The following is a 26,494-nucleotide window of genomic DNA, read 5'->3' as shown; positions in this document are numbered from 1 at the left end:
AACATTTTGTTTTATATGCACATATAAAGGTACAATAATAAGAAGAATTAAAATTCTTGAAGCAGTAATGTGTTTTCTGGAAACAGTGTCTTTACATTAAAGATGAAAGGTCAAATACAGGCCATGGTAGAAACAATTTTTGAATGTGTTTTGATGCAGTATTACATTCATCTGAAGCCAATGTGGATGGACTAGGATGCAAAGGCAGACAGCAATTTTACCTTCCTGTCTTTATTGCTGTTTTGACTAAGTGTCATCTTCCGGACTACACCTTCCCATTAAACAGGATCTTAAAACAATTAAGAAGCTGCAGGGGAGTAACAGCTGCAATGGATGCCAAGGGCAGCTGTACTGGTAGAGGCAGCTGTAACCTGTCCTCTTCGTCATCAGGTGCCTTTCCTAAGATTCTACAAGAATTCACTGTCCTTTCAAATCTACTGGGAAGATGTTCCACTCATTGCTTCCCAGGCATTTCCCACAAAATCACATGATTTAACAAAGACCATGTATGCTAGCCTAGCACACTTTGAAAAGTACAAAACGTACAGTGAGAGTCTTCCCAGGAGGTCAGTAGAGGCAGTAACCCTTGCTTGGGAGGACTGTGACCTCTTTGAACGGCATAGTGGATCTGCAAGAATTTGGTCCACAGTTCTGGAAATATTAAAAAGAAGTTACAACAGAATCTGAAGGCACCTTCTTAGGGTAGACTAGCTTTACAGCGACAGTAAAGAACTATTCTGTGTGTGTACCACAGGCCTTTTATGTGATTCTAATGAGGGATATCACTGGCTGCAAATAATTCTCTTTATGATAATATTGCTTTTTCAATTCAGTAAATTTTTGTTTCTATGGTAGCACACTTGATACTAAAATTCTTGGTTTTACCCTACTGGACATCCAGTGAGTTATAGCTCTTGCAAATTAGATGTCTGTTAAAAAGCCTAGTTTGCATTTTTCTGGAGTTACTCAGGCGTAATTAAAAACTAATTAGCATTTCTACATTTTGGATAACTTGGTAGCTTTTTTGCATGCTAGCATCAATTTAAATTGAAAATATTGTAATTTTGTGAGTTGACTTGTACAGGCAAAAATTGCAACAGTTGTCATTCATGTAAAATAGCTGTATTTCAATCAAAGCATTCTGTATTGGAAGGAAGTCTTTGTAGATTATTTGAACTATAAAGTGTTTTTTTTCTAATGGAGAGCATGTAACTGGGTCAGAAGACCCAAATCTGATGGAAAGAAAATGCTTACATACATCAGCTTTGTTACCACACTTCCATTTCTCAGGGTTTTTTCCTCCTCATCAGCGGTGTTAGTTGAAATTACACATTTTGTGAAGTAAATTTGTATAGTATTGAAAAATACTATAAATAAAGCAACCAAGGCTTTTATTTGGTAATCTGTTACAATTATTTTTTTGTTGTTCCAAACAGTGTTGTTGTGGGTTTTTTTCCTGGTGTGTAAGAATTAAATATAACTGCTAACATCTGGAGATGTCTGGGGTTTTTTTGTTACTGGAGATGTGCTAATTGGAGGTTCCTTCTCATAGTCTTAAGATGTGTTTTGATTATGGTAACATAAATGTCTTTGTGAAGTGAGTAATGGTACTTCATAATTTGAGCTAGAAAATAAATTGGGGGAAAGAAATGGTCCTATTAATTAAAAGTAAATATTATATGAATTATGGCAGATTTAAATATCAGCTGTCATCCAGTTTCCTGTGCATCTCTTCATGACAGCAAAGTATCAAAAGCAATGAAGTGATTCTTCTGTTGGTTGATTTATAAATGGAAGGGGTGACTCTACTCAGATTTTAAAGTGTTAGCTTTAATTTAAATACTGAAAGTTTAACTGTTCTCATTTGACAAGAAGCTTAAAAACCTCCATCTCAAAAAGTCAACATTTTTCAGATTTTGTCACTTTAAAAAGTGACAGTAGCATGACCTTTTTATCATCCATCATAAATGAGAAGTCTTGTTTCTGAAGGAACACTTAATTTCAAGAGTGTCTTTGTTTCCAGCTCATTGTCCTGTGTTCTAGCTGAGAATTGTAGCCACTAACTTACAATGTGTTATCATGGCACCTTTAAACCCACCAAGAACTTAACTGTAGAAAGCCTGAATGATAACTTTTAATGTGATCTTAGCTTTATAATTTTTTAAAATTACAAAACTAATTTCCAATCTGGAATTAAGCAGAATGCATGTTGAACTGAGTTATCCTGAAGACAGGGTTTTAAAATGAGGTTCCATTTGCCTAACAGTAAGAGGGCTGATGTAATCCCTTTAAAATAATTTAATCGGTCACCTGTCTTAAATGAGCCAGTGACTGATACGGTGTGATTATTACAGATGCACGCTTGTGATTTAACTTGATACAAATGAGATGTTAACACTTAAGAATACTATTACCTATTAATTTTTAATAAAGATTGACTTAAAACAATTTTATTCTTTTCCTCTTGATACCACAAATGAGGCTTGATGGCTTTCTACAAGATCGTGTTACAATATGACCTGAAAACCACTTTAAGATAGTGTTTGTGTTGGGTTTTTTTTGACTGCTAGATAGCAAGTCATCACTTCTCTTTTAGAAATTAATCAACTTGAATCTAACTAATGTAGTGGGTTAAGCAGAAGCTGATTTTAATTTCCTTTCTGATTAAAAACTGAACTGACAAAGAATTAGAAGAAAATTGCCTCACAGGGTTTTGTGTCCATCTTTATACACAGACATGTGTATGCTTGCATTGTCTGATGTTTACTGCTCCTCTACAGTATAACTTGACATCAGTTAAGTCCAGTGTTGTTAGTGAAAGCTGTTATTCCAATTTCTGTCTTTAGAAGTTGCATGCCTTAATTTGTGCTTCTTAGCAAGTGACGGCATTTTATATCTTATTCAGGTAGCCTTAGTTGTTCATTTACTTCCAGCTATTTAAAGATGAATACATAGAAAAATCAATTTCTCAAGGAGAAGTAGGTTCATTAATTTGTAGGACTTTACATTTTTCTGAGTGCATATTTATGTTAGCTACATTTTTTTCAAGGTATGGAGCTCATAAATCAAAGTCAAAAGGGCTGTCATGGCTGCAGGCCAACCTACCATTCTAGGAAGAGATTTTCTCATTCATTAGGAATGTTACAGAGGAAATGAGGAAATGCTCATGGAAATGCTCTCTCCTTCTGTCAGAATTACCTCAGCGTTCCTGTGGTTTGACTTCTAAGCTGCAGTTTCACCCAGTTGATAATTTCACTGTTCATAGAGCTTTGCCTACACAGAATAGAAGATAATACAATCATAGGATCTTAGCCATGTATTTTTGTAACTCTTTTGTATCCAGCTGTATCCAGTGATGTTGCATGCTGAAGAAAGTGAGAGAGCATAGATCTTCATGAAGGTTACAGCTTTGGTGAAGAAGGATGAGTTAAATATGATACTTGTGGGGAGAAACTGCATGGTTCCAGAACACTTACATTGTTATTCACACTGTTTGGTATGGAATGATATGAAAACATGCAGTGGCAATCAGTAGTAGATTACACTCTGCCTTGGGTGTTTGAGGCTTCGGGTTTTTGTAGCATCCATAAATGAAAGGCATTGTTGTGGCTAGCCCTGGTGCTGATGCTGGTTCAGGAAATGCTTGAAAATGTTTGGAGTCTAAATGGACTTTTGGACTAAACCAGCTATTTGCATGTTTTCATAGCATGAATGCTTTTTCATGTCAGAGCCCTAAGGACACCACCAGCCCTGACTGTCCCTGCCCAGACCCCTGATGCTTCCCTGGCCCTGCCTGCAGCCCAGGACCCCATTTCAGTCCCCCAGGGCGGTCAGTCCCTGCCCCAGTGATGCTGCTGTGAAGTGCTGGGCTACAGCTCTCCACAGCCCTGCCCAGCCTGGACATGGGCACTGCCAAGCTGATGTCTGACATCTGACAGCCTTGGCCTGTCCCTTTCTCCATCCCCATGGCCTGTCTGGCTATCCCAGGGCAGTATCTGGCTATGATTACCCTCACTAGGCCTGACCCTCACCCACATATTGACATCCTGGCCTGGCCTCAGCCCATCGTCACAGAGGCATCTGATGTCCTGGGCTGGGGTTGCCCCCAGCCTGCCCTGCCTCTTTGCGGGAGCCCCCCTGTGATTACCAGTAACCTGACTCCCAGGGAGATGTTGCTCCCCATGGTGTCCCAAAAGTTCAAATGGAGGAAAATGGAGTGTGGTGTAGCTGTGTCTCATTCCCAATTTCATCTTGGTTTTCAGAAAACTCAAGTGCCTTTCCTTAATGTTGCAGTGCTCCTGATGGTGAGAAGTCCCTTATTGTGCATTACCCTGGGAGCAGCCTGAGCACTGTTACAGTCAACTATCCAAAACATCCCTGCATGGTGTGGTAGGGAAGAGGCAGCAATGCAGTGCTGTGGGTTTGCTCCCTTTTCTGCTGTAGGTGCTACTTTTTTGACTGAATTCCTTTTAGCATGTTTTTTTTTAGGAAAATAAGGTTTATGTGATAACCATAGAATCTTAGGAGTTGGAAGGGACCTTGAGAGATCATCTAGTCCAACTCCCCTGCCAAAGCAGGATCACCTAGGGCAGACCACACAGGAAAGCATCCAGGCAGGTTTTGAAAGTCTCCAGAGAAGGAGAATCGAAAACCTCTCTGTGTAGACTGTTCCAGTGCTTTGTCATCCTCACAGGAAAGAAGTTTCTCCTCATGTTGGAACGGAACTTCCTATGTTCTAGCTTATACCCATTGTTCCTTGTCTATTACTGGGCACCACAGAAAAGAGACTGGCCACTTCCTTTTGACCCCCACCCCTCTGATATGTATAGACATTAATAAGACCCCCTCTCAGCCTTCTCAAGACTAAGCAGCCCCGGTTCTCTCAGCCTGTCTTCGTAGGAGAGATGTTCAAGTCCCTTAATCATCCTTGTTTAACTCTCTGTTGGACTCTCTCCAACCATTTTTTTACCCCTCTGTATTGGCTAGTATCAGGCATCACCAAATTTCAGAATTCTTTCAGGTTTCATGAGCACTGATGGCTAGAGTTTCAAACAGGTGCCCTCAATGAAGGGGAATCTGCCTTAGAAATTTTTGTTATGAAGTTGTAACTCATAGTGGGCACGATGTGCCTTGTGGGAGGGTGGAAGGAGCGTGTTGCAGGTAAGCACTTCTGCATCCTCGCTGCCTGCTGCAGGACCTGTTAAACGTACCTTGTGCCTACACTTGGGTTCAGTGGAGGCAGTGCCTGAAACCTGGGGGTAGGCGAGGATGTGCAAGGACAGATGAAGTAAACTTTCTGAGGTGTGAGCTGTTTTTTCTGCATTTTCCTGCATTTTCCTGTGTGAATTTTGGCCTAAAAAAAAAAAAAAAAAAAGTGCTGGAAGTATGAGATAGAAATACCTGCTCACTGTGGAAAAGTGAATTTTGCTCAAAGTTCACACTGTATTAGATCTAATCTAATGGAAATTGTGGCATGAAATTATTTTGATTGGTGTTGGGTGATTCATTAATAAAATACTTGACTAGCCAAAGTAAGCTTTTCTGTTTCCTTTTTTGTTTTTGCAACCCCTGGCTGCATTATTAGCAGTGTCCTCTTTGTTGAGCTGAGTTTGCACAGTACATGTTACTTAATTTACTTAGAGCATTTATTTATTAAGGCTTAGCAAGGATAATGGGCATCCTATGCAATGGAAAAAAAGAATAAATCCATAAAAAACAGAAAAGCCTTTGTTCTGAAATGTCATTAAATGCTGGCAGGCACCTTTAAGAAAAATCCTGCAAAAAGTTTGAAACTAAACCTAATCTTTCATTAATAATTTGAAATGTGAAAGAAGAACATGGCAGTTCTGTGGTCAACAAAATTTGAACTTGGAAGAGCTGAAATTGACATGCTGAAAAAATGGCTTGAAAGAATCAGAATTTGGAGATTAGTTGTTCTTTCCAGCTGATGGTGATCTGGTTAAGAAGAACATGGTTTGGTGATGCTGATAAAATAATTGTAAACAATGTGTTTAGATTGGCTGCAAATCTAAACACTTACTACTGGTGAGGACTTTGTAAGTAATCACACTGCTAAAATTCTCATCTCTGGCATCTGGATTATAGGAATACAGTACAAATAGTGGAAGAAACTTTAAAAAAATGCACTTAATAAAACACTGAATGAGCTTAGATTTCAGGCTGAGGTTAAATAATTGTTTAATCTTTATTGGAGTTTCTGATACACTTTAATAATAGAGCTGGCAGACATTTGAACAGAAGGGATAGGCTTTTGCACAGGCAGGGCTATGCTAAGCTTAGAGAATACTCATTAGAAAGTTTGACAACAGCAATTTTAAAGAAACTATAGCTAATATGAGAGAGAGAGCACAGCAGAAAGCCAGAGCAATAGGTGTTTTGATTTATGCTTTTCTTTATATCAAGTTATCCTTTTTTAGTGTCAAAGTGAAAATTAATTAGAAGATCATTTCTGAGGAGGGAGAAGGTGCTGATCTTTGGTGATCCAGAAATCTTGATCCCTATGGATCCAGTTGCACAGGTGGAATTGTTGGGTTTTGCACTTCAAATGCAGTCTCAGTCATGAACAAAAGCTCAGGACAGGTGGGATCTGGTTCCTGCTCTGCAGCATCTGTGTAACCTGACTCTGCAGTCAAGCTTGTGGGCCTGTTTGTTCAAGTGCTGATTTAAGTTCTAAAGTGTTCACTAACATTAACTCCCACGTGAATAATGGTACATAAACTTTATTATATTATTTTAAAATATTACCATTTTTTTCCCAAAAATTGTGTATGAAAATTGTGTTTTCCTAATCTGAGACATGGCTTTTAAATGTCATTATCTTGTGGACCTACAAGAGTTTTGATTTGCCTGGAATATATCTAAAATTAGCTAAAATGCACTTGCGGTAACTTTTTTTGCTTCTCTGGAAATAATACTGCTGCATTATGGTTTTATTCCTGGGGAAAAAGGTAATTATTTTTTTTTCCTAAAAAAAGGTAGTATTTAGCACTACTCCAATTTTATTTAATTACAGGAGAGCATTCTCATGGAACTCATTTGCCTGTGTTTTCAATGCTTTTTTATGTTAGGAGATTATGATGTTTAAAATGCCAACATTCTCCTTTAATAACACTTGGAGTTCTTGCAAATAATTTTTTTGTTGCCTAATAACAGTGTGATTAGACGTTATTATAGAATTAAATACTCATTTTCTGTTATAAAATGCCATATGTTTGTACATTTTGTTTTATTTCCAGAAGTTTCATGTAAGCAGAACTTTGGTAATCTCTTGGATCTTCAGTTTAGAGTGAACTCACTCTCCCTGTCATAGTGTATGGTCTTTTGCATCATAAAATTTTATGTTTTCTTTCCACAGCTTCTGCAGAAAAAGACACAATCAAGAATACTTACTCCAAAGTAATGGATGCGTATGGGCTCTTAGGTGTATTAAGATTAAACCTTGGTAAGTAAAATAGATCCAACCTTAATTTTTCACTTGGGGAAGAAAGTTGGGCTGCTCCCATAAAACTGCACAGCACAGGATCTTTGCAACAGGAACTGAGTTCTTTTTTTCTTTGTATTTTTTTGTCTTTGTAGAGTAACTTGCAAGTTTGGAGTACTCCCAGAATTGAGGGAGTGGACAAAAATAACTTCCGATTTCACAATTCCTTCTGTTTGTAGCTTAGTTTCTCCTGCATGCATTTCCTTTTCTCCTGTAGAACTTGAGCGAGTTCATGTTGTTTTTTCTTTTTATGCTTTTTTTCAGGCAAACTGGGGTCAGATTATGTGCATTTAAGCATATAAAATACATCAACATCACTCCAAAGATTGATTCTGTTACCTGCGTCTTTTCTTCTTTTCCAGGAGACACATTGTTACATTATCTGGTTCTAGTAACAGGCTGCATGTCTGTTGGAAAGATTCAAGACTCAGAAGTTTTTCGAGTTACTTCCACTGAGTTTGTATCGTTACGAATTGACTCAGCAGATGAGGATCGAATTTCAGAAGTGCGCAAAGTTTTGAACTCGGGGAACTTTTATTTTGCGTGGTCTGCGACTGGTGTCAGTTTAGATCTTAGCCTCAACGCTCACCGCAGCATGCAGGAGCACACCACTGACAACAGGTTTTTCTGGTGAGTTGGTAATGTGTTTCATCAGGTGTTCTACAGAGTAATGCATGTCTGTACCAACTGATTTGTGGCAAGTTTTTATCCTTGCCTTTATGAGCTCTTAAAGGTACACTTTCGTCCCACAAATGTTGATGAGATGGAATAGCATTATTGTAACTCTAAGGACTTAAGTTACTAGTGGTACAATGTTTCTGTGGCCAGTTGGAGTTTCTTAACTGGAAAACACAGATTTTCACTGCTTGTGATCCTGTACTTTGATCTCAACAGTCTTTGTGATGTTGTGTTTCAGTTTTGGTGTCTCTTAATACTTCATCGAGTGTGTCAGTTTTTAAAAAATTAGTGTGGTAATGGAGCTTTAAAGAAAATGTCAATCTTTTCACCTCTCTGCATTCTGAAATGTTGGGGTTTTTATATAGAGTTTCCAAGTGTGTTTCTGACATATGAAAGGGTTTTGAAAGTTTTTTCACACAGTTTTCATGTTGCTTGCTTTGCTAAACAGAGCAGGTAGACTGCTACAGTGCACATCGCTTGGCTGCTGAACTACCTTTTTATAGAATAATTTTTAATAAAGTATAGGTTTTCACACAGAGAATTCTTGGTGAAAGGAACACTGTTGTTTCGGCAAATAAGTAGCTTAAATAATGCCAGTGATACATACTCTTGTATATACTGACATTTTATTAAAAATGGTCTTTGTCCCTGAAACTTGGAAAGGTCTTGAAGACTTGGCAGTGTGCTGTTTGAACAGATGAAAATCTACATCAAACCTCCCTCTTCCCTCCAATATATATATGACACCAAAGCAACTCCAGCATATGTGCCAGTGCTGTTCTACTCCTTGCCACTATTTTTGTCAGATAGAGGAATATGATCAGTTGGTATGTAAGACAAAAAAATGTGTATTAAGATGGAAGATAAGCTCCGGTCTTCAGAAACACATCTACCTTGATGCAGGCTTACAGGAGTTATAGGAATCTAGCTGTTTGTCTCTGCATGAGGAAGAAGACTGGGCCCTCTGTTGAGAAGTCAGTATTCCAAGGCTTGAAAAATGATGATGCCTGTTGACGCTGTCCAGATAAGCTTGCCTGATTTTGACCTCTGTCATAAAACTTCTGAAGTTACCTGGCTTCTTTTTCACCCCTTGCAGGAGGTATACGGAATGTCCCAGATTCCAAGACATGGAAATGTAAATTCTAAAAGTCAATAACAGAAATAAATTATTCTGTTTATGCACTTTAGTAAGCTTTCTTGGGCTTTTTCTATTCAAAAGTTCCAATCTCAGATTCCCCAGGGAAAGAATATTGTTTGCTTTTTCAGTCTCTTATTGTAATGCATTTGTATACTTTTCTGTAAAGTGAATGCATGTTTGATTAACGGGATTTAAATTTTCATTAGTGATTGAACCAAGGTGTTTGATAAGTCACAGGTTTTTTATTTTTATTTTTTTAATGGAAGTTTAGAATGAAAAGGCTAATATTAAAGTGAATAGCTTCAGCCTTCATACAAGTACATTATTTGCAATCATGGTAGAATTTTCTGGGTGGTGACAAAACCAGCCATCTTACTAGAGTTTACTTTTCTTTGCTATGCAGAAAACTTTACTTCCTTTTTATGCAAGGGAATGTTTCCAAAGAAGATTAAAAGCCAAGCCCCACTAGATTGAGGTAAAACAGAAAAACCTCACAACGCCCAAACTTTATTCTTACTTATTTACTAAAGTGTCCATTTGTACTACATCATAAGCAGTTGTATCCAGACTGGATCTTTCCTTTGAGTAGTAGTTGGTATTGGAGGGCAGTATATGCAGTATATAATGTACCAACACTGAGCCCTGCAATTGACATGTATTCCTGCAAGCTTGTCTGGGCAAGGGATGTGTTACCGTGCTGTATAATAGAAGTAATCAGTGTACCTTGACTACATGTTTTTTTCCAGCTTTATTTTGTGGTGTTGTGAAATTGAATGGTGCTTTGCCCATCACAAAAAGTAATCCCACAACTGGAATTCTAGCTTCCCTTTCCCATAGTCTGTAATCTTTGGCTTCTCAAAGCAAAGCTGAGTGAAGAAATATAAACAAGCTTGGAGTGTTGTTTTTTGCTGGCTGAAGAGCAGAGGCTGTAAGGGTTATTTTTTTAAGGTCATTACAATTCAAGGCTTTGTGCAAAAGTTTAAGCTGTTGTAAACTTCGTTCTTTGAAGTATATTTAAATAAGTTATATCATAAAACTATAACATGCATTTTTTTGTTTTCTTATATGTATTAGGGGGTACAAAATTAGTAGCTGGCTCAACAATTTGAGCTGCATTTTATTTTGTTCCAGTTATTTTAAAAATTGTTTTCTTTTTCCTGATAGGAACCAGTCACTGCATTTACATCTGAAGCACTATGGTGTGAACTGTGACGACTGGTTGTTACGTCTCATGTGTGGGGGAGTGGAGATAAGGACAATATATGCAGCTCACAAGCAGGCAAAGGCTTGTCTCATTTCACGACTAAGCTGTGAACGGGCTGGCACCAGATTTAATGTCCGAGGAACAAATGATGATGGTCATGTTGCTAATTTTGTTGAAACAGAGCAGGTAGGTTATGCTACAGTGCACATTACTTGGCTGATGAACTCAAGATAAACCTGTGTATGGGTAGGTTTTTGCTCTAAATCAAGAGATCACAGGTCAAGTCTGTAACCAGCAGATATTGGAATAGTTCCTTTGCTGCTAAATAAGGATTCTAAGTAGGTTATGTAATTTGATCGTCTTGGTTTTTAGCGTAGCTTAGGGTAAGAGCATGCATGGCTCTTGGTTCCAATAGCTTAAGAAGCTGTTATCCATCAGCTGAACTGTTGTAGGTGGTTGTACTACTTCCTTTCAGCCTCCTGAGCTGCAGGGGAGTGTATACTTCTTTTGGCCTGAGCTAATAGTAAAAGACCTTAGAAATAAGCAAAAATAATTTTTCGCAACTACATAGTACCTTGTAGTTCTGGAAAGATCAAAGCATTTCTGTGGTTTCTTAACACAGCTCCTCTGAAGGGTAGTTTTTAAGGTCAATGTAGTTCCATCCCATTTGTTTGCAAATCTTCACCCTTACTGTAAAGAAATGCAAGAAACAATTAAATCTTTCTTTGATGGCCTTTCTTTGCTCACTTCTCATGATAACCTAGTTAGCAAGATGTTCCTGCAACTGTATTAATGTGAGTAAGCATCTTTGGTTGACTTCCTGACACTTTGTGTAAGCCTTGGTGACTTCAGTAGATTTTTATCCAGGAAGTGCTCTGCTTGTAGGCATCCAGTTTCAGGAATTTAGTCAGAACACTGTTGTTACAGTTTCTCTGTCCGAGCTTATTGGCAGGCTAATGTCACTAGATGACTGATGCTGCACAGGTATTCTGAATAGGCTGCATTGTTATTTTCTGTGCACTGGTGTACATTAGAACTGCTCCTACAGGAAGGTCTTAGCAAGTTTTTTTAAGAAGTTACTCTTAGTACAGAAGTCATTCAGACCCAAGTAACAGCAGCTTGCTGTATTTTCTTGAATGTTGTGAACCATGATTTTGCAAGGAAGCATGAGAGGGCTAGACCTTCTTTTATGAATTGTTCAGAAAGGATAGAGAGAAAAGTCTAGGGAACAATTAATATTTTAGCTTTGTGGATTTTATTGTAGTGTATATATCATTTATTCTGTTACTTCTTAGCTAAGACTAAGAAACCTAAAACCTTACACTGTAATGCCTATTAATCCTATGCTTTTCTTAATAGGTGATATTTTTAGATGACTCTGTGTCATCATTCATACAGATTCGAGGATCCGTTCCATTATTCTGGGAACAGCCAGGCCTGCAGGTAAACAGGAGACAGATAATTCTTATTTATGTCTTTTTAGACATCTTACAGTAGAGTTTAGACTCTTCTGTATATTTACCTCTCAGGATGAGGTTATCCTTTGGAAGCAAGTTGGTGCTGTCATTTAATTAACTAAGCCTGTGCTTCTTGAGTCTCTGAATCCTGTTTTGCACAAGATTTGAATGGCCATTGCTTTCTAGATGTTTTCTCTTTAGTTATGAGTTTTTCTGTTTTAATTTAAATTACTGTATTTTAAGATATATTATCTAAGGGCACCCAAACAAACTGTTTTCTTCTGAATTGTTCTTGAAGATGTCTTTTCAAGAGTCAATACAGATAAAGAGTTACTGTAATAGAATTTCATCCCCATTTTTTTTGAAAGAAGGATTGCATCAGCAAGTACTACTACTCTGATACAGTTTTTAGAGGAAAGATTAAAATAAGTTGGTGCCTCACTGTGACTCTAGCTTCTTTAAACTGGACATCTAGACAAGCTTTTTGCAATAAGACTTGAAACATTTACATGCCCTTTACTCAAAACAAGAAGTAATTAGATGATATGACTAAGTATATTAAATTTAGAAAGTGGTTTTAGAAAAAAATAAGAGGAATTTAAGAAAAGCCTATGAAAAGAATGCACACCATAACAAGCAGAATACATTTTTGAGATTTCATTTAGAAAGTGAATTATTTTTTAGGCCATATGTGAGATCAAAAGAGGCCTTTGAAGAACAATTAGTCCTATGTGTGAAGACAAGTAATTTAATGTAATCTTCATGTCATAGGTGGGATCCCATCGTGTCAGAATGTCAAGGGGTTTTGAGGCGAATGCACCAGCTTTTGACAGGTGAAAGAATGTCTTTAATTTTTGTTAATGTACTACAAGCTTATGATAAGTGGTGCAACAGAGGGTTGGGAGATGTTGTTCCAAATGGGAGGCTTTGTCTATACAAATGTGTGGTTCAGCAAAGCAGTGAACTGCCTGGACAGCTTTTTCAGATTTCTATACTATTGCTTGTGCCTTTGAGTGCTTTGTTGAAAAGTGTGAAGAAAATTTTAAATAGTGAAATATCTTTTTAAAATTGAAAAAAAAAATTAGGTTGAATAATCTGTATTTGTCAGCTGCTGTATAAAAATAAAATTTATATTTTATTCCTGTCACGACATTTCAGCTTCACAGCTTTATGATTTTAACTAAACGTACATTGTTAAATTGGTGCTATTAGCCTAATTAAATAGCAGTCAGTGGTTGCATGCTAGTATTGAATGACATTTATTTGTTTGGACATAATAAAATGCTTGTGGCAGTTATTAGAGCACCCAGTACATTTCTGCAGTGTCTCAGTCAGTGTTGCAGGTGTTTGTGTTAATTTTCTGCATGCCAGAAGTTGAGTGTGGAATTTTTCTTCTATTAACAGGCATTTCCAAACTCTTAAAAATTTATATGGCAAGCAAATTATTGTAAATTTACTTGGGGCAAAAGAAGGGGAGCACATGCTCAGCAAAGCTTTCCAGGTAAGTATGAAAATTCCCTCACTGTGCATATCCTTATGAAAAATGAAAAAGTTATTTTTCATTTTTCAAAAGCCTTTGAAAAATGAAACAGGTATGCCATGCTCTGGAGCAACTACCACTTGTGGTTAAAGTTGTTTGTATCTTAAAAGCACTGCTTAAGATCCAAAATGTGAACTGAATCTTTAAAAACTCTGTGTACAATTAGTGTTTGACTATGTTCAGGTGGGTTACTTTACTGAAAATGTATAATAGCAACATAGATACTGTGGAGGGATTTCCAATTATCTTAATATTTCGTGCTTATTAGTGGCTTATTTTAAAAATTATTTTTGCACTATAAAATTGGTGAATAAATAAACAATACTTTGTTGTATTTAATAAATTATGTTTTTTTTAAAAATCTTTGCCTGGGAGTTCGTAGTTATATCCCTTCATATTTTTTTAAATCAGAAATTAATTTTTCAATTTAAACATCAAAGCTGCTTCATGATTAAATAAAAATGTTTGGTCAGATGTTAACCATACTTCACCATTTTACTGAATTCCCCCTACTTAGATTAAAAATAACTGTCTCATTGTAGTCCATAAATACTGACAATTTGAGAAGTTCTGTGTGAAGCCAAGAGAACATGTCAACAGCCATCTGTTATCTCCCTTTTTCCTTTTCCCTTTGTATTATAATGGTCGAATATCTTAGGCCATTCACTAGTCTCCTTTCTGTATCCAGCTATGCTGGTAGGAGGCATTAGTGCTTCCAGATGCATATTAATCCCAGTGCAGATCATAACTTTGCCAACAAAGATGGTGTGAGCACTTCAGGATTTTTCAGGGAATATTGGGGAAAGTTTTGCTTAAGCCATCCTCCACAGCAACCTAGATAATTTGTCTGGGTTTTTTTTTAGTAGTAGTTTGTGGAATATTTACTCAGACCCCATTGCTGGGAGGTATGTCTAAAATGGTGATTATTAGTGAAAGGGGTTTCGCCTAAAGTAGTTCTTTGCAAATGGAAGCATTTTAACAGGAGAAGAGGCTGTAGACTGTCTTGGTGACCCCTAGTATAGTAAGGGGAAAACTCACTTTGTGACAAGAAAAAGAAAAAACAAAAGCAAAATACCAGTTCTGAGTAATTTGCTGAACAATAGTGATAAATGGTTTCATTTTGCCTAAGAGAGCGTGTAGTAAACAGGATAGCTAATGAAACAGCTTTAAAAAAGTATTTGTAGCCTCTTATTTACCTGTATGTTCAGATATTGGTGTATTTATACTTTTTTTTCCCTCTTTTTACAATGTCAGAACCATTTGAAAGCATCTGAACATTCAGCTGATATCAAAATGGTGAACTTTGACTATCATCAAATGGTTAAAGGCGGAAAGGCAGAAAAACTACACAGTGTGCTTAAACCTCAAGTCCAGAAATTCCTAGAGTGTGGATTTTTTTATTTTGATGGAAAAGAAGTTAAAAGGTTTGTGGGTATAACTTCTGTAAATTTCTTCAAATTAAATTATGTTTCAGGGATGCTTTTCACCCCTTAGCCAGAAGAAAAGAAAAAAACGTGTTACTGCTGTGGTTGTTTTTTGTTTTATCTTTGGATGATGCTCAGCAACTGAAATATAAGTAACTTATTTTACTTGATTAAAATTTTGCCTTGTCCTGAGTATCCTCTAAAAATCTTAATAGAAAATTTCTCTGAAACATGGATGGGGCATTGACTTAGTGGGGCATGAGGCCTTTGACCTCATTATTTTGGGTGCACTCACATGTGGGATGAAAGAATGAATATTTTTCCATCTTCCTGTAATATGTTATTCCTATGTTCCTCAGTGATGGAGCATACCATTTTCTGTTTGTTGTAAATGCTGATGTTCAGTGCAGCCTTCTAAATCTGTTTGCACCTGGATCCCCCATTTGAGGGATTCAGTTCTCCACAAATATGAATGAGATGCATATTTTCTGCTCTTCTCCATACTTACCAGATCTGCTGTACTTGTACTTCTATGCCTATTTCCCCACCCCTTTTCCTAGAACAAAGGCTGTGCTTCTCACAGCAGGAAAAGCAAAGCAGGTCTAGAAATAGGCAACATTCCTGCTCTTCCCCCTTACACACCCTTCCTCCTTTTAATTAATACCAGAACAAACTGCTGAGTGAGGTTCTCTATGAAAAGGAGAATTGTTGAGCAAAGGGATTGTGCCATGTGCAGTGGGTTTCATCTTTTAGTGCAGTGGGAGAGAAGAAGAGGATTCCTGTGCCACTCTGTGCTCTAACCTGGCTGTGGGATTAAACTGCCCAGGGGTAGGTTTGAGTAGGCCTGAATAAAATTAGATTACTGGGAGAGTGTTTAGGTCCCATCTCCTCTGGAGAGTCAGGTTTTTTCTAACACAGATAGAAAGTTGCTTTGTATTTCAAATCAAATTCAGAGATAGTAACAAAAAAAAGAAATATTGAAGAAAGTTCTTCAAAACTTTCTACAATTTATGGTTAGATCTTCAAGTAAATGTGATGAAGTCTTATTGACTTAATTGGACAAAGTGTATAGTGGAAATGAGGAACATAAGGAATAATTGTCTATCTTTAGAAGAGCCACCAAAAGTTCATACTCATAGCCAGGCAAGAACAACATGGATATTGTCTCGTGATCCTTCTGAGAGCTTTATAGGGACTTCTCTCAAAGACAGAGGTGCAGCTTAGGGTGCCTCAGGGCTTCAAGCATCTGTCGAGCTAAAGGGGAGAGGCTTCTTTTTATCTGGGGAGGAAAGAGAAAGAAAAAAGGAGTTGAAATTTGCTTTAGTTTCATCACAAATTCTTCACTTCTAGTTTAGTTAAACAAATCCAAGAACTGTCCTAATATTATTTTTTCATTTTTCTTTTAACTAAGAGTTATTATGTCCCTCTGAGATTCTTGGGAAATGTGTTAGTTGGATTGTTTGAAAAGAATACTAAATCCTGCATATCACTTTATGCAAGCAAGGAGAGTTGAGACAAACGGAAGAAGAAAGACTCATGTTATTTGCAGGAAATTCATTTGTTTTCTGCAAAATTCACTGACAATACACTGTTTTAGTATTCTGGTTCAGATCTTGATGTCCCTCTCTTTGGCGATATGTGTGTTAAATGGGTTATTTCAGTTGTTTTCTCTCTCTGTCTCTCGTTGTCCTTGGCACAGATATCAAAGCGGTACTATCAGAACAAACTGCTTGGACTGTCTGGATAGAACAAACAGCGTGCAGGCTTTCTTTGGCTTAGAGGTAGGAAAAACAGTGTCCAGTTACTCAACTGTTCCTGATGCTTCTGTAGCAATTAGGCTTTAAAAGTAGCATTACCCTGGCTATGAAAGGTGAATTAATATGTTTCATAGATGGTAGTTTGATTTATAGCATGATACTTTTCTTGTTCTGGGGCATCCAGATCCTAGTAGTTACAGAAGCAGTTGTTGTGTAGTAGTTGTAATTAAACAGTAGTCATGCAGCATTATGAAAAATGTTCATTCTTTTATATAAGTCAGTTTCTTATGCCTGTTAAGGTTCAGGCTTGCAAATCTAGAAGTGTTAGAAGTATTTAGTCCTTGACAAAAACTGGTGCACTCACAGTTACTCTGTTAGATCAAGTTCTTCAGCATACAGGATTGCTGTTCTTAGCATCCACCAGTGCTGAATGTTTGCATTTTCACAGCATGTGCTGTGAATTCTTCAGGGGACAATATAATGGTTGAGGCTTTGGCCACACTCAAATTGATGAGCTGGAAATTAACGGTGGGATTTAGTCCCCCCGCCAGGTTGTACTTCAACATACTGGCTTGCTATTGAAACAGAAGTTCTAGCCTGCAGGCTTATGTAGTAGATCTTGAACACCTGATAGGAATTGATGGAGTAAAATTTTACTCCTGAAGGTAAAATATTTAGAATGTTTAAAAATTAAAAATTATGGGTGGTGTAACATAAAACTAAGTAAAGGGATTATTCTTTTGCTTTCTGAATTTTATTTAATTAAAATGCTCTTATTTTAGCATCTGTAGGAGAGAATTTCTGTAAGAACTGCAAAATCCATTGGCTCTACAACAGAAATCTCTGATTCTGGAATATTTTGTGCTTGGCTGTTGCCATTGGAGTTTTAGTCGAACAGAATACTGAACTATATGCCCTCATGCAAATACTCTGGAAACTTTTCTCTTAACATTCAACATCAGTACATACTGTAGCAAATACTAAACGGTTTGAGAGATCTAATGTCTTTTTTCTCCATTGTTCCAGTTCTGCATGTACAGTAGGGGGGTCACACCTTTTAATTACTAAAATTAAGAAAAATAATTCTTACTGATTTTTTTAGTTCACTGTGTGTTGAAAAGAGCACCAGTATGCTTTGTAATTCTCACAGCATTTTGTTGTATTTATGTATTGACTTTGTCATGGGAGACACAAATGACTACCTTAAAGTCTTTCCTGGTCCTAAAACTGTCTGGGAGTTTAGCAGTTCACTGGAGGTAGAAATGCAAACTTGAAGTAAGCAATTAGGTTATCTTAAATGAGCCTCTTGGTTTTTATTGATAATACAGTAGTTTTCTATGGCATAAAACTGAATCTTTCTACACTCTTAATGTGTACAGTACTTATATGGCAAAGTTAAATTTGCAGCTCTATTTTTTCCTTTCTTGTCCTTTTAAGAACTGGACTGAATATCATCTTTTGCTTTTTAGACCAGATGTTTCAAACTTTTCCTAGGCAAGATATAAACTATTATTTCAGCTAAAATATGAGAGGTAAAAGTATAAAAATAATTTAAAAGAAAGAAAATGGTAAATCTTTATTCTATTTAAATGAGATATTAAAATATAGATACTTCATATAACAAGTACTGAGCTCTGGGTGACCACCTAAAGTTACACTATGAAGCACCCAACTTCTGAAGTTTATTTGCTTGTGTATGTCTACTTAATTTTGTGTGCAAGTTTCATTTTGTAACTTTTGTTTATTCCTGCCCAACCTTCAGGATTTTGCTTTTATATAATTTTATGTTTCTCCTTTTAGATTCCTACTTAATGCCATTGGATGCATCGAAGTTTTAAAGATGTCTAAATCCTCTTGAAAATAGCTTCTTATTTTGTTTGAATTTTTTATATTTATTTTCAGTATTATGTTGGTAACCACAAACAGTTGAAACCTCCTTGACTTGTTTTTCGTAATTATGATTCCATGAACCAGGATTTCAAACAGGGTACAATGTCCCATTCTACATCCATGAGCATAATGCTACGTTTAAGTAATGTGTTTAGATGTAAAATAAACCATGAATATGTATCATATATGTGCAGTTTAAATGCATTTAATGTACACAGTGCATCATGGAAAATTAATTCAGGTATATTGACTATAAGGATAAAGAGTGCAGTGTGTTACACATGAAAACAGAGTGGCAGAAGCCATTGCTATTTCACTGACCACAGAGTCAGCAGCTGCTGCTGCACTTGTATTAGACTTATTTGAGAAAGAACATGAACTGCTCTAATTCTTAATTATGTAAGTAGAAAGACTGGAGAACCAAAAATAGTTTACCTGGTAATGAATGAGTTTTTAGAGGAAAATATTTACCCATTATCTATGTAATCCTTTTACTGTATTAACACCTTTAAAAGGAAATGAAATGCTGGTGCTCAAGTTAGATGTACGATGCAGCCTTTCAAACATGACATGTCGGTTTGTTCAGAATGATGCATATAAACCAAAGGGGTTTTTTTAGTGCATATTTGTTGAAAAAATATTATGTGCCTTTTAAGAAATAGACATAATTATTTTTCTTTTGCAAATGTTGTCTTCAACTGTTACAGATGCTAACAAAACAACTGGAGGTATTAGGATTAGCTGAGAAGCCTCAGTTGGTTACTCGCTTTCAGGAAGTTTTCCGGTCCATGTGGTCTGTGAATGGTGATTCTGTCAGTAAAATTTATGCTGGAACTGGAGCCCTTGAAGGAAAAGCTAAGGTAAAGAACATTTTATTAAAAACTTTAGTAGCATTCAGTATGGGTTTTAAAAACACCTGTCATTCATATAACAGCTATGAGGTTTTCTTTTTGAAATGTGCTTTTGTTGTAATCAAAAAAACCCCAACCAATCAAAAAAACCCTGGCATAACGTTGATTATATTGATGACCAGATCTTGTTTCAGTACATCCTTTCTCAGCCATGCCCATGTCTCCCAGATAACACCAATCTGTAGGAAAGTGGGCTTAGAAGTCTTATTTCTTTAGATCATAGTTCAGAAAAATATATATTCAAATACACTTTCATTTATTTGCATATTTTTATTTTTCTCTCTGTACCAGTGCCTCTTGTTATTTTAGTTTCACTCACTATATCTCTTTTATTTTAAAATGTGTTTTGCTGGATTTTTTTTTTTTTTGTGCTTTTATTGTTTATTAACAGTGTTAGAATTTAACAGGTTGCAGCTAGGTTTGTTTTGTTTGCATGTTCCTCCAGCTATTTTTTTAGCTTTGCAGTTACTGAAAAAAACTCAAATTCTGTTTCTGCCTTTTCTTCGAATGTTGTGATAACAATTCCTACTGTGTGACAGTACAATGCTCTGTTTCTCTTTGACTTGTTTTGTCTATGTTGATGCTTGAGTTGTTCGTATTTCCTAATGCTGTCTTTTATTTTTCTTCTAACAGTGTTGCTTTGTTTGTTTCTATAAATCTCTCCCTTGTCAGGTGATACCTTTCAAGACAAAAAAATGTTGAACCTCAGCAATTTTTGCCCTTTGTTCCTTAAAAAATTTCTTTTCATGCTGTTATTTTTATTCAAGAATGCATTGCTTCTCATTCGATATTATCTACTATGTATTCATAGTCAAATGTTCTGTCTTTCCATCACTTGTTCATTCAAACCCTACCAAGGTCCTTTTCTACACATGTACAAAGGCTTACAGTAAGCTGCAGAAAAAGAAAATTAGTAAAATAGACTCGTTGCTTACTCTATCCATAACTGGTGCACACAAGATTTTTTTCATTTTGGAATTGCTTGTATTTTAGTATGGGGGTTAAAGATGTTTAGTTTTATTTTCTTACCAAAATGTCAGCCAGACTGTCAGGAAAACTACAGTAAGTATTTTATGAGGTATCTGCCCTTCTCCTGACTTTCTCATTCAACCTTGTTTCTTTTCCTAAATTTAATGTATTAATGTGCCTATTAGGTTTTTTTTACTATGTAAAATGCATGTACTGTATTTACATTTCCCCTTTTAATCTGTAAAATACAGAATACATTTACTCTGTTGTCTTTGTACTAATACAGAATAGTCAATCATTGTCCCAGGCATCCCTGCCCTGGTTAACGAGTACCACATCTCATAAACCAAACACAGTGTCTCTGATAGAAGCCCATCTATTCTAAGAGGATCTTTAATACTTGCAAAGCCATAAAATACTTGCCATTCTGTTGGGGAAACTACTCAGTACCTTCTTGAACTACTCTGGTAATATTTTTTAAAATGTAGTCAAACTGTTTAAAGTTGCAATTCTATTTTAAGCTTAAATATGTTAATGTACATTTCTGTACTGAAAAACAGTCCTTTTTAAAGTTTTATAATACTTGTTACATCTAACTCCTTACCTGCTCTTTCTTTTGCTTTCTCTGGGTTCCTTTCAATTAATTGCCTGAAATGTGAATGGTGAGTGTGGTATTTTGGATCATGTCGTAAATCACACATTGTCTGACAGAAAGGTAGCAGCATCCTGTTAAAATCCTATTGCAACAGTATGCTCCCCAACACCTCATCCACATGGTGTTCCAAAAATCATGGTGCCAAATTACTACTACTTATCCTTGACTCAGTAGTAGTTTCTTTCTTGTTGTCTAATACAATTTGTAGAAAAAAAATTATGTGTTGGTTTTGTAGTTTTCTTAAGCTTTTGTCTTTTTTCCTTGTGCATTTAAGAGACCGTCACAAACAATGCAAGCTGTAAACTTTGAGTATATTTTATAATGAAACAGTACCAAGCAGCGTCCCTGATGGATTACAGTTTATATTCCATATAAATGTAATAGGATGTGTTTGCATACACCTCACAGGCAAAAGACATAAGTGCATAAAACACAATAAACCCTGTAATCCAGAAAATATCTTTGTGCCTGTGAAGTCATTGTGAGTGCTGTGTACACAGATTAACGCTGCTGGTTTTTGAATCAAGTATGAGACTGCATGACATGTTAATTACATTATCCTCTAGGTGTCTGACCCACAGAGAATATCTGTAGTAGCAGTACATCTCTTGGATATTCTTGTTTAGGTTAGGCAGCTGGATGCTGTCCTTTTGGAGCACTGTTCAATCGTGCCACTTGTGTGCCGTGTGTGCAATGACAGCATTGTGATTTGTATGTAGCTGTAGCTTAGTGTATGTGTTCCTTCTGGGATCCTGCATGAGACTTGCATGTTATTTTAAGAAGTTAAATGGTCTTAATTAGTTAAACCTATCTCTTTTTTTAACATGGGTATTTCAGAATGTGAATTCTGAAGTAATATGCTCATATGTGCATATACATACAAACTCATGTATCATGACATTTGGACTCAAGTGCTTGCTCATCTCTCACTATTTGGGGAAAAGCCCAAAATCCTGGATCATGGTCTAAACATGCCACTATATTAATTTTTTAAGACCAAGGGTGTAGGGAAAAAAAATCATTTCCCTTTTTGCAGTATTTTGATTAATTTAAATAATTTAAACTGGAATAATCTGATTGTTAGATATGCATTGAAGGTATTACTATGTTCTTTAGCATTTGGAAAAAATATAGACAAAGTACAGTAGGCTCCAAAGACTTTATTTAACACTTAAGGAAGGAAATTGCCTTAGTTTTTAAAAAATATTAATGCAGTGTACAAATATGTTACTGAATATTAGCAATGTTTTTGTGAGCAATGTCCAACATAAAATATTTTATACGTGTTCCTCCCTAACAGGCTGGAAAGCTGAAGGATGGTGCTCGTTCTGTGACCAGAACGATTCAAAATAACTTTTTTGATAGCTCCAAGCAGGAGGCCATTGATGTTTTATTATTGGGAAATACCCTAAATAGTGATTTAGCAGATAAAGCACGGGCTCTCTTAACCACCAGCAGTTTACGCGGTATGTGTCTTTCAGGATTTTAATGTCTCTTAACTATTTGGTGTAAGAAAGCTGTATGGAGTCTGTTTTCAAAGTAATATTGGAAAGTAAAAATGCTATTTGATGTTCTGTTGGCTTATTAAAAAATGGAAGTTACTTCTGCTTTACTAATCTTACCAAACTAACATGCTGCAGTAATTTCTTTACTGTTAATATTTTGTTGATGTCTGGCAGTGTAACAGGTAAATATTTGTGGAGCATATTTGTCAGAACTTTACAGTAGATGCATGTTAGATATGTTCTGTTTGATTCTTCACATCCACGTACAGCAAATGTTAATAATGACAATTGTATGCTGAATTTGCAGGGGTGGAAATCCTGATTTAATAAAACATTAGGGTTTTTTATTGCTTGCTAAATGTATTCCTTAATTTGATCTGTCGTGTCAGTGAAGAAATTCTCACCGTGGTGTTAAACAAGAAAGAAAGCATTCTTTTCTCAACTATAGGAATGCTGATATTTATCTTCATTTTGGTTTCTGAGGGGAAAAAAAAAGGAGGTTTGGTAATAGAAGAAAATTGGAGCTAACTGGAGCTATCAAAAAATTCCTGATGAATTATTTTCTGTCACAAAATGTTATCTTTCCCAGGAACGTGTGCACCACAAAAGCTTGTCAGGCTTTGTGTGAATCACCAACTCAGTGAATACATCAAAATCAGAAAATTCAATAAGAAACTCTGCTTAGGCAGAATAGTCATGCAGGGCTTGGAAGGTATAGTTAGAGGCAGCTCGTTCACATAATCAGAACAGGGAGCTGAGCCACAGCATCTTGCATCCTCACTCAGAGCTGTAGCCTACACAGTCCCCAGAACAGCAGTCATTTCCCATCCTTCTGCAGGTTTGATGGGCAGGAAAATAGTAAGTGTGGTATTTAGAGAACTCACCTGGGATAAAAAACAGAGGAGCTAATTCTTGGGCAAAGAAGTAACTGAAATTTGAGTCTTCTTTCCAAGAGTGTCCTAAATGGTGGGTTTTTTGCTGTTTTTCAGGATTAATTCCTAATTTTTCCTTTTTTTTTTTTTTTTTTTTTTTACCTTTGTCCTGATCACTTCTTAACCTAGAATGAGAACAATGTGTCAAAGCTTCAGTGCAAATCTGTGGCACAAGAAAAAAATTTCTTGCCCAATTGTAGTCTTCATCTTGTGAATGTCTATATATCTCCTACACGAAACCAATTTTCCTCTTATTTGTTACCACAGTGTTTCATGGAATTGTAACTTTTCCTGTATCTGAAACCTGCTAAACCTGCCTCACCTCGAGATTAGTTGAAAGTAGTTTTAATTTCTCTCACTTTCTCTGTGGATGCAAGCTGTCCTTTCATATTTGCACCTCCTGTCAGCTGAGAAACATGAATCTGTCTTCAGTGCATATAATACCTGCACTTTCTGCTAGGTAGTGAATTAAATAGAGAGAAACTTCATCATATATAAGCACGTTATTAATAAAGCAAGATAAGATTACTTGTTAATACTGTTGTGGAACTTTGTAGATTTTGCAGCATAAAAGATGTACTTTAACTGATGCAAAAGGTTTTGTGTACTAAATTGTATATTAAAGCATGTTCTTTCACATAGTGCTGGAAAACTTAAAAACTTATTACTTATTTAACTATTTTTTTTCTTGTTTCCTTCTTATTGCATCCATAGTTTCAGAACAATCATTACAATCAGGTATAGTATAGTAACTTTAGCTGTAAATATCTGAGCAGCTCTTGTTCTTATCTGGTTTTTTTCGTGTGTCTATTTGCATATTTGGTTATGGGCTTGCATTTTCCTAGTAGTGTTTGGATCTGGCATTCCTGTGCCTCAAAGTCCCTTCATCCAGAATAACTCTTAAATGCAAGAAAAATGAAAATATCAGGGGTGAAAAATGTTGGAGTTCTGCTTCGATGTGAGTTATAAAGAGAAACAAGCAATTTTTAAAAATTTTGTTTTTGCAAATGCTTGATTCTAGCAGTATAGGAATTTGGGGTTTTTATATCTATTTATCTATTTGGGAGGGAAGCTTCTGTATTTTACTTTTATCTAAGTGTTTTGCTTAGGATAAGAGGTAAAATTCTTCAGTACATTTTGTAGCTTTATCTTATTTGCCATTAGAAGGCTCTACCTGCTTGTTTTCTTGTAGGAGATGGACTGATTTTGTACCATTTCCCATCAAAGCTTAACATTGTAGTGGAATACTCTGAAGTAACATGCTGATATGTTTTGCGGAGCAAAAGTGAAGTCAAACCCACTGAGATAGTTCTGCAATGTGATGCAAAAAGGAAAATATTGGAGCATCTATTTATGAAAAACCCCTGATGAAGAGAATCACAGAATCTTAGGGGTTGGAAGGGACCTTGAAAGAACATCTAGTCCAACCCCTATCGCCTTAATAGGGTTCATTGTGCTACCTCCTGAAAGTAGGTTCTTTGAAACCAGAGGAGATGCTTATTTTCTGGATGAGAGGAAAAAAGTATGTTCTTAGTATTTGGGAAGATGGAGGTAGAGGAGGAGGAGGGAAAGAAACAAGGAAGCTCTTAATAATTTTTCAGACAAGTGCCCCATTTTAAGAGAACAGCAAGGTTGTGCAGGTAGTAGCCACCAGCCCTGGGTGCTGAAGATTGATGAGGGAATGATCTTTGGAAGAAAGGCTTGAGGATTCATTATTGGCTAGATTATTGTTCAAATACATCTGAAGTGTTTAACGCTGGTTTTGTTTGAGTTTTTTTGTTGTTGATGGTTTTTTGTTTTGTTTTGCCTTTTTTTTTCCCCTTGGAAAACCGCTTTAACTGTAATCTGTGTTTTTCAGCTTTTAATAGTTTCCCCTTATGTTTGTCTCAATGTTGCTTTTTCTATTAGGATATTACTCCATCTAGTTAACTCTTACTAAGTACTTAAATAATGAAATATGAGTTACAGGTAATATAAATCTGAAATTACCTGATTCAGTGGCATTTTGTCAGTGTTAAAAACTGTTTATTGGAATAAACAGTCACATTGTAATTTATGGTGTTACCATCTAGACTATATCAGCCTTGCTTATTAAGCTTCCTGATGTAACATTTCACTGTGGGTTTTATCTGGATACAAATTGCATAGATAGAAACATATTTGCAGTAGTTTGGACATTGTAGCAAAACAGTTCAGCTAAGTTCAGCTGCAGAGAATATCCCACCAAGAATTTTACATTAATATTCCCTCTGTAGAATTGATTTCCAAATGTCTGCCCGCTTAGTATGAACAGCAGTTAAAATATTTTTGCTGCAACAAACAGCAGTGTAAGTGATTGGATTTTTAATGTTGTAGAGTGAGACATAATTTTGTTGAAAAGAAAAAAAGCTGGAAATGTGTTGGAGAATAATGTGTGTGGGAGGCTCGGGAGCTCTGAAAAACAAATGGCCTACTCAGTATTTTGGAAAAAGCAAGAACATTTTACATTCTAAAATTTTTTCATTCTAATTTAGAAAGAGTCGTTTTACAATTTAGAAATCTTGATAGTTTAAAGGTATGAATTTGAGTTTTGTAATAAGCATGCTGTCTGTTCACTTCTGAAGTTAGGTCCTGTCCCGATCACATTTTTCACATTAGGTGTTCATGAGTGTCAGGAGTTAAATAAGCAATAACTCAATTTTGCAGCTTTTCTTAAAAGCTGCATTGCAACAAATATTAATTATTTGGGGTAACTAAAATTAAGGTGAAAAATTCTAAATTTGGGAAAAAAAAAAAAAAGGAACTGAAGTGGAGAGAAGTCCAAACTCTACTTTAAACTTGCTCAGAGTACTACAAAGGCTGATCTGTGCAGATCTTCAAAGCTGTTGTGATGCTGTTTTGGATTCCTCGGGTTCTGCTAATTATTGGGATGATTTGGGTATTTGTAAGTATTA

At 36.2% G+C, this 26,494-nt stretch overlaps 1 protein-coding gene across 11 annotated transcripts in view; it reads left to right on the top strand.

The window, feature by feature from the left end:
* The window catches only part of SYNJ1 (synaptojanin 1), a 66,507-nt gene that overhangs the window by 5,709 nt on the left and 34,304 nt on the right, over positions 1–26,494 (top strand). For 7 of the 11 annotated variants that reach the window (XM_051628026.1, XM_051627949.1, XM_051627867.1 and 4 more), the window contains exons 3-13: positions 7,376–7,462; positions 7,864–8,131; positions 10,482–10,707; positions 11,881–11,964; positions 12,750–12,811; positions 13,383–13,479; positions 14,773–14,942; positions 16,642–16,723; positions 19,297–19,449; positions 22,425–22,590; positions 24,276–24,299. In XM_051628026.1, the coding sequence (XP_051483986.1) occupies positions 7,376–7,462; positions 7,864–8,131; positions 10,482–10,707; positions 11,881–11,964; positions 12,750–12,811; positions 13,383–13,479; positions 14,773–14,942; positions 16,642–16,723; positions 19,297–19,449; positions 22,425–22,590; positions 24,276–24,299 (1,419 nt within the window). The remainder of the gene's footprint in view (positions 1–7,375; positions 7,463–7,863; positions 8,132–10,481; positions 10,708–11,880; positions 11,965–12,749; positions 12,812–13,382; positions 13,480–14,772; positions 14,943–16,641; positions 16,724–19,296; positions 19,450–22,424; positions 22,591–24,275; positions 24,300–26,494) is intronic. The other 4 variants (XM_051628377.1, XM_051628537.1, XM_051628457.1 and 1 more) reach the window with 2 other exon arrangements.

The sequence above is a fragment of the Apus apus genome, chromosome 1 (genome assembly GCF_020740795.1).
Source record: "Apus apus isolate bApuApu2 chromosome 1, bApuApu2.pri.cur, whole genome shotgun sequence".
Classification (NCBI taxonomy): domain Eukaryota; kingdom Metazoa; phylum Chordata; class Aves; order Apodiformes; family Apodidae; genus Apus; species Apus apus.
Note: the sequence above shows the minus strand (reverse complement) of the source record. Positions and strands in the feature narration are given on the sequence as shown.